The 13,184-nt window shown below is 45.6% G+C and overlaps 1 protein-coding gene across 1 annotated transcript; it reads left to right on the plus strand.

Moving 5' to 3' along the window:
• The first annotated feature begins 2,746 nt into the window (after positions 1 to 2,746).
• LOC138352396 (period circadian protein-like) lies at positions 2,747 to 9,039 on the plus strand. The gene is made up of 2 exons (XM_069304881.1): positions 2,747 to 2,751; positions 8,487 to 9,039. Exons 1-2 carry the CDS (start codon positions 2,747 to 2,749, stop codon positions 9,037 to 9,039), a joined length of 558 nt encoding a protein of 185 aa, XP_069160982.1.
• Positions 9,040 to 13,184: the final 4,145 nt, after the last annotated feature.

Here is a 13,184-nt window from a genome sequence, read left to right on the forward strand (position 1 = left end):
ACACAGTTAGCATTGCCAGCATTCTTATCTTCGACCAGTGCAACAGGTGAATTAGTTAAGGAAATACTACCGGAACACCTAAGAGACTTCATTGGGATTCATGATCCCAAATTCGCGGAAGGAGCCGGTCAGTGGGACACTCTTGTCAACTCTCATCCTCGACCGACTTTTCCAAATGACTGCAAACAGTCCAAATGGGATAGCCCCATAGTGGAGAACATCGCCACATCATTGCTGGAGGCAGCTTCCAGGAAGGACAAAGCGCGTCTTCTAGCTGTGCAAGCGCCCCATGCCGGGGACTTCCTGTTGGCAGTCCCTAATTCCGCCTTGGGCACCCGCCTGGACCATCGGACCCTAAGTATTGGTGTTGCTCTGCGCCTTGCCGCCCCTATCTCCACCGAGCATCGGTGTATTTGCGGCCATGCACGGGCAGACCAATACGGCAGCCATGGTCTCATCTGTCGTAAGACACAGGGAAAGATTGCCAGACATGAAGCAGTCAATGACATCATCAAGAGAAGTTTGGCTTCAGCTTTATGCCCAGCACAAAGGGAACCTCAGTTGTGCAGACCTGACAACAGCCAAAAACGCCCAGATGGAGTCACCCTGCAGCCGTGGAGGGAAGGTAAACAGGTCGTGTGGGACTACACGTGTGCATCCACATTGGCTGATACCTATCTACCTTACAGCGCAGCTGAGGGAGGCGGGGCGGCCACCTTCAGGGAGACCCAGAAAACTAACAAGTACAGGGACCTAGAACGTTGTTACAGGTTTGTGCCAATAGGCTCTGAGACTCTGGGCACCTGGGGTAAATGTGCACTTAAGTTCCTGAAGGAGCTGGGCGAGGAACTCATTGGGAAGACTAGAGACCCAAGAGCAGCCAGTTTTATGTTCCAGCGCCTCAGTGTCGCTGTTCAGAGGGGAAATGCGTGCTGTATCTTGGGTACGCACCCGACCCCCGAGGAGCTGGACGAAGTCTTCGAACACTGATTGGTATAATGTTATATAAGTGTGTGTTTTCTGTAAACTGTAGCATTACAATAAAATCAAATAAAAAAAAAATAATAGGGGTGGTAGGAGAGGAAAAGATTAAAGTATTCAGTGAGAATCCACAAGATCTTCTCTGAACACTATTTATTTTCTTCTTCGAGGATGTGGGTCCCTTTAATTAAACCAGTGGTGGTACCCCTAAATATATATGTATGTATATATAATAAAAATAAAAATCAGCAATCATGTTCAGAGCTAATAGAGCTCACAGTGTGTCGGATTACAAGTGTATGATTCATTCATCATTGTGCAGTGATATACAAGAAAATTATACCAGTGTTTAAGTGTCACCCAGACCCCCCCTCAAGCTGAGCGAGGCCCGGTCAACCCCCACCTCCTCCCCGCCCGCCGGCCTCGCCGCACCACAGTACCTCCTGCCATCCCACCACCCAGTCCACCCTGCGCCAGGGTGTCTCCCACCCACCTATTCACCGCCCTCACTGTGCTTGTTGCAGGGATGTGCTACCCTCCATGCACCCAGATATGGCACAGGTCACAGCAAGCATTCAGGTTCCTCCCAAAAGGGAGGGAGACACAAGTACTCATAGGAGTGGTGAGTGTGAGGGACAGCTAGCCACCCCTCCTGCCACCACCCGTGTCCACCCCTGCCGCCACCACCCCTGTCATCCCTCCCACGCCGGCCGCCCGGGGGATGGAGGGGACTCCACCAACTAACCAGGAACCCCTCAGCCAAGAACACGGTCCTGGGAACAGTGCACCCAGACGTGCAACCAGAGGACCCAGACCCAGAGGAACGTGTCGGGTGTGTAATGAATCTCACAGCCTTAGAAACGATGGAACCCTACGTCAACACAACAGCTGTGAGGGTTCATGGACGGAACCTGTAGAGAGAGAAGCCCCACAGGTCCCCCCGGCACCCCACACATCCCAGCAAACTTCATGTCATCAGATGACCTCCTGGGGGCCATCAAAGCTTCCACCACCAGAACTCTTCCCCACATTCCTAAAGCAGTGCGCCCATTTGCAGCAGGGAAATATACAGACCTTCTAAGGAAAGTGAATGAACGGTCTGAAAATCTTAATGCCGCGGCCACCATCAAAGCCTGGCATAATTTGCTCCTGTTTGGCAATATTTGCTTAGGCGTACCTGCAAGAGGAGGCAAGTCACTAGCCTCATCAGTCACTAGGGCAATGAATAATTTCCCCAGAGCTGACAACTTGATCCCCATCCCTCCTCAACGCAAAAACCGTCGTGGAAGACCCAAGAGTTCCAATGATAATTTTAAGCTTGGAACACAAGTGACCAAAAAAATTGAAGAGGGCAACACAGTAGGAACAATTAGGTTACTTACCAGCGAAGACACAATCGCCCCTAGAAATACCGCTACCGCCAACTCGCTGAGAGAGAAGCACCCTCCTAGAGTACCATGGGAACCCACTGCTCGGGACACAAATGTCCCAGACATGGGACCTCTATTCCTCCAAGCGTCAGAGGTATACAAAGCCACCAAGTCATTTCCGCCAGGCTCGGCAGGGGGATACACTGGAGTAAGACCTCAGCACCTCAAGGAGATGGTAAACCCAGTTCTCGGAGAAGTTGCCGAGACACTATTGTCAGAGGTCACGAAGTTTGTCAACGACTGCCTCTCTGGGCTGATCCCAGATACAATTAAACCCTTTTTCTTTGGAGCATCCCTTTGTTCCCTTAAGAAGAAGGATGGTGGAGTCAGACCCAATGCCGTGGGTAACACACTTCGGCACCTTGTTGCTAGAGCAGCTGTCAGAAAAATTAGCATAGACGCTGCAACGATGCTTCGACCCCATCAACTAGGTTTTAGTGTCCCCCATGGCTGTGAAGCAGCAGCTCATGCAGCACGAGCCTATATCAAGCACCTCCCAGAAAATAAGGCATTAATTAAATTAGACTTTAAAAATGCCTTCAACCAGGTAAAAAGGGATGTGGTACTGGAAGCAGTTCGAACAAGCTTTCCTTCTCTACTCCCCTTCGTCTCAGCAGGGTACAGTAGGGAATCGACGCTGCTGTTTGGGGAACATAAAGTTGTTTCTGCAGAAGGTGTCCAGCAGGGAGACCCACTTGCCCCTTTTCTTTTTTGCATGGCTGTTAAAGAGGTCACAAGCAGGTTGACCAGCGAACTCAACATCTGGTTCCTGGACGATGGCACCCTGGCAGGGACACAAGAATCCCTGCTAGAAGATCTACAGCTGGTGAAATCTAAGGGAGAGGAGTTAGGACTCATATTGCCAGGAGCCCAAGTGATGGCTCCCACCGACAGTGTGCTCCTAGGGGCACCTCTGGGCTCGAGCGCCATTGAGGTAGTCCTCGAAGAAAAACTGATCGACCTGAGGAGGATAGAGGGAAGAATAGGGGCTTTGGACGCCCACGATGCTTTGTACCTTCTCACAAGGTGCCTGGCTTTGCCCAGACTGACTTATTTCCTAAGGTGTGCTCCCTCCTTCGTCAGCCCAAAATTAACAGAATATGACACACTCCTAAGGTCAATAACCGTGAAAGTGTTAAACCTCTCCCTGCAAGATGACCAATGGGACCAATCAACGCTCCCAGTTAGACTCGAGGGGATAGGTATTCGCAAGGCGACACAGTTAGCATTGCCAGCATTCTTATCCTCGACCAGTGCAACAGGTGAATTAGTTAAGGAAATACTACCGGAATACCTAAGAGACTCCATTGGGATTCATGATCCCAAATTCGCGGAAGCAGCCGGTCAGTGGGACACTGTTGTCAACTCTCATCCTCGACCGACTTTTCCAAATGACTGCAAACAGTCCAAATGGGATAGCCCAATAGTGGAAAACATCGCCACATCATTGCTGGAAGCAGCTTCCAGGAAGGACAAAGTGCGTCTTCTAGCTGTGCAAGCGCCCCATGCTGGGGACTTCCTGTTGGCAGTCCCTAATTCCGCCTTGGGCACCCGCCTGGACCATCGGACCCTAAGTATTGGGGTTGCCCTGCACCTTGCCGCCACTATCTCCACCGAACACCAGTGTATTTGCGGCCATGCACGGGCAGACCAAAACGGCAGCCATGGTCTCATCTGTCGTAAGACACAGTGAAAGATTGCCAAATATGAAGCAGTCAATGACATCATCAAGAGAAGTTTGGCTTCAGCTGGGTGCCCAGCACAAAGGGAACCTCAGTTGTGCAGGCCTGACAACAGCCAAAAACGCCCAGATGGAGTCACCCTGCAGCCGTGGAGGGAAGGTAAACAGGTCGTGTGGGGCTACACGTGTGCATCTACATTGGCTGATACCTATCTACCTTACAGCACAGCTGAGGGAGGCGGGGCAGCCACCTTCAGGGAGACCCAGAAAACTAACATGTACAGGGACCAAGAACGTTGTTACAGGTTCGTGCCGATAGGCTCTGAGACTCTGGGTGCCTGGGGTAAATGTGCACTTAAGTTCCTGAAGGAGCTGAGCGAGGAACTCATTGGGAAGACTAGAGACCCAAGAGCGGCCAGTTTCATGCTCCAGCGCCTCAGTGTCGCTGTTCAGTGGGGAAATGCGTGCCGTATCTTGGGTACACACCCGACCCCCAAGAAAATGGTAGCTGAGGCTATTTCCTTCCCCCCGCCGGCACTCGGTTGGTAATCTTGGGCATGGTATTTTATCAAATCACTTCATTCTTTGGGGCACAAGTGAGGAACACAAATGCGAACAAGCCTGAATGGTCCCCATGACTACATGCAACTGAAAACTCACACCCCAGAAGTGACTCGAACCCATACTGCCAGGAGCACTCTGCTGGCGTACAGGATCCCTTAACCGCTCGACCGACACGCCCGGACAAAAGAGGATTGTAGCCGAGGCTATTTCCATCCCCCCGCCGGCACTCGGTTGATAATCATGGGCATGGTATTTTATCAAATCACCTCATTCTTTGGGGCACATGTGAGGAACACAAATGCAAACAAGCCTGAATGATCCCCAGGACTATATGCAACTGAAAACTCAGTTGTTTGTCGAGCGGTTAAGGGATCCTGTACACCAGCAGAGTGCTCCTGGTAGTATGGGTTTGAGTCACTTCTGGGGTGTGAGTTTTCTGTTGCATATAGTTCTGGGGACCATTCAGGCTTATATATATATATATATATATATATATATGCGAACAAGCCTGAATGGTCCCCAGGACATATGCAACTGAAAACTCACACCCCAGAAGTGACTCGAACCCATACTCCCAGAAGCAACGCAACTGGTATGTACAAGACGCCTTAATCCACTTGACCATCACGACCGGACAAAATGAGGTGATAGCCGAGGCTATATGAACCACCCCACCGCCGGCACTCGGATAGTTATCTTGGGCATAGCATTTTACCAAATCACCTCATTCTTTGGGGCAACACGTGAGGAACACAAATGCGAACAAGCCTGAATGGTCCCCAGGACATATGAAACTGAAAACTCACACCCCAGAAGTGACTCGAACCCATACTCCCAGAAGCAACGCAACTGGTATGTACAAGACGCCTTAATCCACTTGACCATCACGACCGGACAAAATGAGGTGATAGCCGAGGCTATATGAACCACCCCACCGCCGGCACTCGGATAGTTATCTTGGGCATAGCATTTTACCAAATCACCTCATTCTTTGGGGCAACACGTGAGGAACACAAATGCGAACAAGCCTGAATGGTCCCCAGGACATATGCAACTGAAAACTCACACCAGTTTCCTTAACTTGTATACCATGCAAGGTGCTGGAGAAGATCGTGAGGAAAAGGCTCGTAGAGCATCTGGAGGGAAATAACTTTGTAACGCACCACCAACATGGGTTCAGAGATGGTAAATCGTGCCTCACAGGGTTAATAGAATTTTATGACCAGGCAACGAAAATTAGGCAGGAAAGAGAAGGGTGGGCCGACTGCATTTTCCTGGATTGCCAAAAAGCCTTCGACACAGTACCCCATAAAAGGCTGTTAAAAAAGTTGGAGCAACAGGCAGGAGTAAAAGGGAAGGTGCTCCAGTGGATAAGGGAGTACTTAAGCAACAGGAAACAGCGAGTAACGGTGAGGGGGAAGACATCAGAGTGGCGAGATGTCACCAGCGGAGTCCCACAGGGCTCAGTACTTGGACCCATCCTGTTTCTAATATATGTGAACGATCTTCCAGAGGGTATAGACTCATTCCTCTCGATGTTTGCTGATGATGCAAAAATTATGAGAAGAATCAAGACGGATGAAGATAGACAGAGACTACAGGATGACCTGGATAAACTGGAGGAATGGTCTAGAAAATGGCTGCTGAAGTTCAACTCTGGAAAGTGTAAGGTGATGAAATTAGGCGAAGGGAGCAGGAGGCTGAACACAAGGTATCATCTGGGAGGGGAAATCCTGCAAGAATCAAATAGAGAGAAGGATCTGGGGGTTGATATCACACCGAACCTGTCCCCAGAGGCCCACATCAAAAGAATATCATCAGCGGCATATGCTAGACTGGCCAACATAAGAACTGCCTTCAGAAACTTGTGTAAGGAATCTTTCAGAACCCTGTATACCACTTATGTAAGACCAATCCTGGAGTATGCAGCTCCAGCCTGGAGTCCATACCTAGTTAAACACAAGACAAAGTTAGAGAAGATTCAGCGGTATGCCACCAGGCTCGTCCCGGAACTGAGAGGATTGAGCTACGAGGAAAGGCTAAAGGAGCTGAACCTCACATCCCTGGAAAACAGAAGAGTAAGGGGAGACATGATAACCACCTACAAAATTCTCAGGGGAATTGACAGGGTGGACAAAGACAAACTCTTCAGCACGGGTGGGACACGAACAAGGGGACACAGGTGGAAACTTAGTACCCAGATGAGCCACAGAGACGTTAGAAAGAATTTTTTCAGTGTCAGAGTAGTTAATAAATGGAATGCACTAGGAAGTGATGTGGTGGAGGCTGACTCCATACACAGTTTCAAATGTAGGTATGATAGAGCCCAGTAGGCTCAGGAATCTGTACACCAGTTGATTGACAGTTGAGAGGCGGGACCAAAGAGCCAAAGCTCAACCCCCGCAAGCACAATTAGGTGAGTACAATTAGGTGAGTACCCCAGAAGTGACTCGAACCCATACTCCCAGAAGCAACGCAACTGGTATGTACAAGACGCCTTAATCCACTTGACCATCACGACCGGACAAAATGAGGTGATAGCCGAGGCTATATGAACCACCCCACCGCCGGCACTCGGATAGTTATCTTGGGCATAGCATTTTACCAAATCACCTCATTCTTTGGGGCAACACGTGAGGAACACAAATGCGAACAAGCCTGAATGGTCCCCAGGACATATGGGGTGTGATACTTCTGGGGTGTGATACATACTTCTGGGGTGTGAGTTTTCAGTTGCATATGTCCTTCAGTTGCATGCTTATAGTATTAGAACTGCCCGAACGTCTAGTGCATTGTATCTGCACACGAGTTTATGTGATCACACTATTAACTGAAATGGGGCGAAAAGCTTTACCAATTGTGGTGGTTTCGTGGAACGGAATTTAATTGAGTCTGCTCTAATCAGTGTCCAAATCTTCTTAATGTTAGTACTGATATGTACAAACTTGATCCATTTTTAAGTTATAATATTGCACAACAGTTTACGAAAAAACTCTGATAAGGAAGGTTACAATGTCTCATTACAATTTTATATTCATATATCGTGTTTCATGAGGTTTTTCTTTAATCTTTCATCCTTATTCTCTGACCGCTTAATGCTTTTTGACCATTCTAAGCTATACCTGTTTCTAATTGTTCACCGTCACACCGCCTCTATGGACCGTCACAGTAAAACAACAATGTAATAACAAATCTAATTGAAACTTTTAAAGTGAAATTTAGGCTCATAACATTCCCATTTTCAAAGGAATTATGTTAGAGCTCCATTTTTCTCCCGAAATTGACGACCGGAAAATTTATGAATGACTGAACTTAGCCCCATCTGGAACGTCAAGTTCCCAGGTAGCTAGGCAGATCTTTCAAGATTTTGTGAATGTGTTACAGTAAAGAAATCTAACCAATAATCACTACAGTCGGAGTCCTGAGTCCGAGACTCATGATCTTCACCCATTTAAAGCCAAAGTATTTTGTATTAACATATTCAGGTACATGTGCATTTATGCAGCTACCCTAAACTATATGAAGTGTTACATAGTGTCAAGAACTAGCCATGTGCTGCTAAAAATCCCCATTTCACAGAATATTTAGCCATATTTATTCATGTGATCAGTAGCATGCTCTGGCGAATTTTGGGTGTATTATGGGGATATCCTCAAGCACACGAGAGGTAATAAAGCTCCAGGTACCGCATACCGACAGCTCTGAAGGCTCCAATGAAAGTAACAGTCAAATTAACTACCGGGCACTAGTTGCTTGTTTCCTGTTGTTCATTTGGCTCAAACATGAGTTTAGAAATAGTATGATAATGACAAGAGTGGCATTGGTGACAGTGGCGTTGATGACAGTGGCGTTGATAACAGTGGCGGTGATGATAGTGGCGTTGAAGATAGTGGCGTTGATGATAGTGGCGTTGATGATAGTGGCGTTGATGATAGTGGCGGTGATGATAGTGGCGGTGATGATAGTGGCGTTGATAACAGTGGCGTTGATGATAGTGGCGTTGATAACAGTGGCGTTGATGACAGTGGCGTTGATGATAGTGGCGTTGATGATAGTGGCGTTGATGACAGTGGCGTTGATGACAGTGGCGGTGATGACAGTGGCGTTGATGACAGTGGCGTTGATGACAGTGGCATTGATGACAGTGGCGGTGATGACAGTGGCGGTGATGACAGTGGCGTTGATAACAGTGGCGTTGATGACAGTGGCGTTGATAACAGTGGCGGTGATGATAGTGGCGTTGATGATAGTGGCGTTGATGATAGTGGCGGTGATGATAGTGGCGGTGATGATAGTGGCGTTGATGATAGTGGCGTTGATAACAGTGGCGTTGATGATAGTGGCGTTGATAACAGTGGCGTTGATGTGGGAACCGACCTGTGAGATTTATATTTATTTAATTTATATGAATTTATATTTACGTTAATTTATATACTTCGATAGCAATTTGTATAATGATAAGTGGACTGTATTTCTGCAATAATCTCATAAATCGATCCTCTACACATTAGGGGGGTTTATTAAATTTATATATGCAGCCAATCAAACTACAGTAATAGACTACATACATTGAAGAGGTTCCTTATCTTATAGTACAGCAGTTTAGTCCACCAGGTATAACTAGGGTGTAGACACCAAATTATCCTCTTTGAGGTAGCTTCCATCACCCAGTAACTGATGCACAAAGCCTTGCTTCCTTGTCTTGACCTGTCAAAAGGGGGCTAGCTGTAAAGCCAGAATCCTATATATGACAAGTATATCAGAGAACACTGTACATGGAACCTTAAAGATCTGGCTTAATTACCTTTAGTTTGAGGCTTCCACGTGCTCTAACCGGGTCACCCTATATAATGACATTAATGGCCATAAATGAAAAATACATGGGTTTCGGAAAGAACACTTAACTTGAATTTGTTGACAGCGTGTGAAAAATGGTACACCTTTGGTTTCCATAACACTACGTCCAAGTAAAATTAACAGGAGCCGAATTTGCTCCCGTGTGAGCCTCTGGTCTAGTCTCAACAACAATGGCTGCATCTAACACTCCATACTATTGACGCCTGGCCGACATTGTCCAGATATGATAGGAGCCAAATTTGCTCCACACGTCTCGGAGGTGACACAACAATGGCTCCCTCCTTCCCTCTTTAATAATGTATATTATTAAATGGTGTCGGATTTTCCGACATAATTCCCCAGGGGCTGCTCACGGGTCGAAGTCCTATTTAGAACAGACGAACACCGATACTCCTCCTTCGAATTATTTGATTAATTTGATGTTAGTAGTTAGTAATCACACATTTGTGCGTCTGTTCGTACAGGACGGATGTCCCGTACTAGAGTTGCAGGGGTTAGAAGTCTAATGCGATTTCATTTCCCTGTCAACTCTTGAAAGGCTAATATTCAAGCCTTATTACATATTATTTAACCCAGAGGACTGGATGTGATCAAGTACTACAGTCAAGTATGATTCAGGGACTGCAGTGAGATCAGTGACATTAGATATAACTTGAAGTTTCTTCAGGTAACTGGCCACTGATATATAAACACTGAGGCCCATGGAATACATCTTGATTAAATAATAAATGTATCAAATCAGTCATCAAATTTATTGGGGTTTAATTTAGTTAATTGATTCAGAAGATTGAATAGCTCAACATTAAAGTAAAGTATGGTTCTGAGACTGCAGTGGGTTCAGTGACATTGGTCGCAGTGACTTGTAGCTGTTTTAGGCTACTGTTCACTGATTTGCCACTGAGGCCTCATGAACTCATCTTCAGCTTTAAATGATGATACTAACATCAACCTCTGTTGGTATAGTCAGCTGTAATCTCCTTAGTATAATGCTACTGGAGAAATATAATCAGCTGACAAATTTAGATTTCTATTGGTATTGTTTATCTGCAGGCATAGGTCTCCTCAGGCTTGATACTGGGCCAGAGAGTAATTTACCTCCTGCAGAGTTTAACATGGTTATACCCTGATATTTAGTAGGGCTACCGATGAATCGATGACAATAGTCTGTCCCTACAAGGAGACCGAAGTCGGTGAGGTGATCAGACTTAATATTATCTGCCAATTTTATTCCTCTATTTCTCAGGAATTTGGCTGTTGCTCTCAGACCTTGAACTTGTAGGTCTACTGGTATTTTGTCCACCACAATGGCTTGTACTCGACAGACGTACCTGCCTAAGCGTACTGATGGTTGTACCACCTGGTAGACTTGAGGTCCTGCATCTGTTACAAACCCTGAGATGTTGAATGACGTCTGGGCTACAGGCCTTAATTGTAGTTCATCTGCCAACTTTTTAGTGACAAATGTTCTCTGGGATCCTTGGTCAAACAACCCACGGGTATGGACCTTGGCCCTCTTATTCAGGATGGTAATTTGGGCAGTAGGCAAAGTCGTATTACCTTTAGACTTTGCCGATTGGACACTCTTTGTTTGTTGCACCTTGCAGTACTGTACTGTGGTGGGAATGCTATCTTCCACCTTGGGGTTTGGAGACGTTGTTTTGGTGTCTCTGCACAATGCTGCATGGTGCTGACCTTTGTTACACCTATTACAAGGGTGTAATTGGGTATCACAATCCTTGATGTTATGTTTCCTGAGGCACCTCGTGCAATGTTGCAAATCTTTGAGTCGCTCAACACGGGCGTCACTATCAGGAAAATTAGGGCAGTGGTACACTGAATGTTTCTCATTGCAGAACAAACATGTTCCATAGCTTCCAGTACCCTTTGGTGTCACGTTCTTGGGTGACACAGTAACGATAGGCTTGGAGGGTCCCACTGCATATACGCCCACACTGCCACTGTTCCACTTTGGTGTTGAATTATATTGTCTAGATTGATTTGGAGTACCTTTGGTACTCTGTGGTTTACTATTATTGGTTTCTGAGGGTTTACTTGGTGGTTTTAATTTGTCATGTGTTCGTAATTGATGAACTATTGACTTTAAACCTTCAGATATTTCATTCATGGATAAGATGCTTTTATTGTAATGAGCACTCATTTGTCTCAATATGTCCCTAGGTATTTTCTCCTGGACAATTATTTTCAAGACCCACTCAGCCCCGTTTGTATCTGCTGTCAGGCTGAGGGCATTGATCAATGATTCTACCTCCAGCTTGAAGACTTGGAGTGAATCAGCTGAAGCCTCCGGTGGGGGTAAATGCAACAGCTCATGAACTAAATGTGATGTTCTTACTTCTGGATCAGCATAATTATCCTTGAGGAGTTTTACTGCCAGATCATAGCCGTCATTAGTTAATCTCAGATGGGATACTACTGTTTTAGCCTCACCTGATAATTGGCCTTGCAAATAAGAGAATTTACTACTCTTTGGTAAAGATTGTTTTGAGTCTATAAGGTCAACGAATTTGTTCCAAAATTCGTCCCAATCTTCCTCATCTTTTCCTGAGAAAGTGGGTAAATTAATTGGAGGGAGTCGAGCTTCTGCTTGACTCGTATTAGATGCAACTGTTGTTGTTGTTGCTGTTGCCTTGTTCTGGGCAATTAATTTGACATAAGGCTGTAACGTGGCCTGAGTTTGATCTTCATAATTCGCAAGATCAACCATAATGTCGTCTATTTCTGTTTCTGATAAATTGGTGTTGGCAAGTTCAGCCACATATGTTGCTATTTGGCATTTGATTTGCTCAAATTTACCTGCAGCCGCTTGATAATAGCTTTCCAGGTCAGCATAATCAACTTGAGATTGTTGTGACAATTCTTCACATTTCTTGATCTGTCTTGTTAAGTGGCCTTTAAGTCCTGCAAGGGTTCTTTTCATTCTTCCTGTATTATCCATAGTGGCTAGTTGGTGAAGCCTTTTGGGACTTGTACTTGGGCTGCTCATAATACTGAACAAGCACTGATGGTAGCCTAGGGTAAATTCTGAACTCACTAGGCAATAATCCTACCTCTACTAGAGGTTAGCACTTAAAATTAATACACATTATATATATATACAATCATACACACTAATGATTTGAGTGATAAACCAGTGTCACTGGAAGTACCTTTAGGTTAGCTCTTCTATATCACCCTAGGATGGTAGAGACACTAATTAATCACTCAAAGGTGTAATGATCATAAGTAAATTATTATATATACAACTCAACTCGAGTTGATAAAAATTACACCCAAAATAGGGTCTGGACCATTCATTAATGGTGTTAGGTTGTTGAATATAGTACAACTGACTATGGTAATAATGGGACTAGGATGAACGATAATAGTTCAACTAGTCAATGGTTTTATCCTACCCTGTTGTGGGTTGGCAATTAGTAAATATTATACTGTGATCACTAGTGCAATATATATTAAATAATTCTCTATTTTGGAGAAATAATATATACAATTATTGATAATAGCCTCTTAATTGCCTCTATGAAACTTCTAATATTATCTAGAAGTATTAAATATTATTAGTGTCCTCGCGAAATAAACTCCACAAAATTCGTAGATAATCTCTCGCGAAATGTAACACCACGAAATCCGTGAACAATCTCGCGAAGACACAG

This window comes from Procambarus clarkii, chromosome 53, assembly GCF_040958095.1.
Source record: "Procambarus clarkii isolate CNS0578487 chromosome 53, FALCON_Pclarkii_2.0, whole genome shotgun sequence".
NCBI classification, from domain to species: Eukaryota; Metazoa; Arthropoda; class Malacostraca; order Decapoda; family Cambaridae; genus Procambarus; species Procambarus clarkii.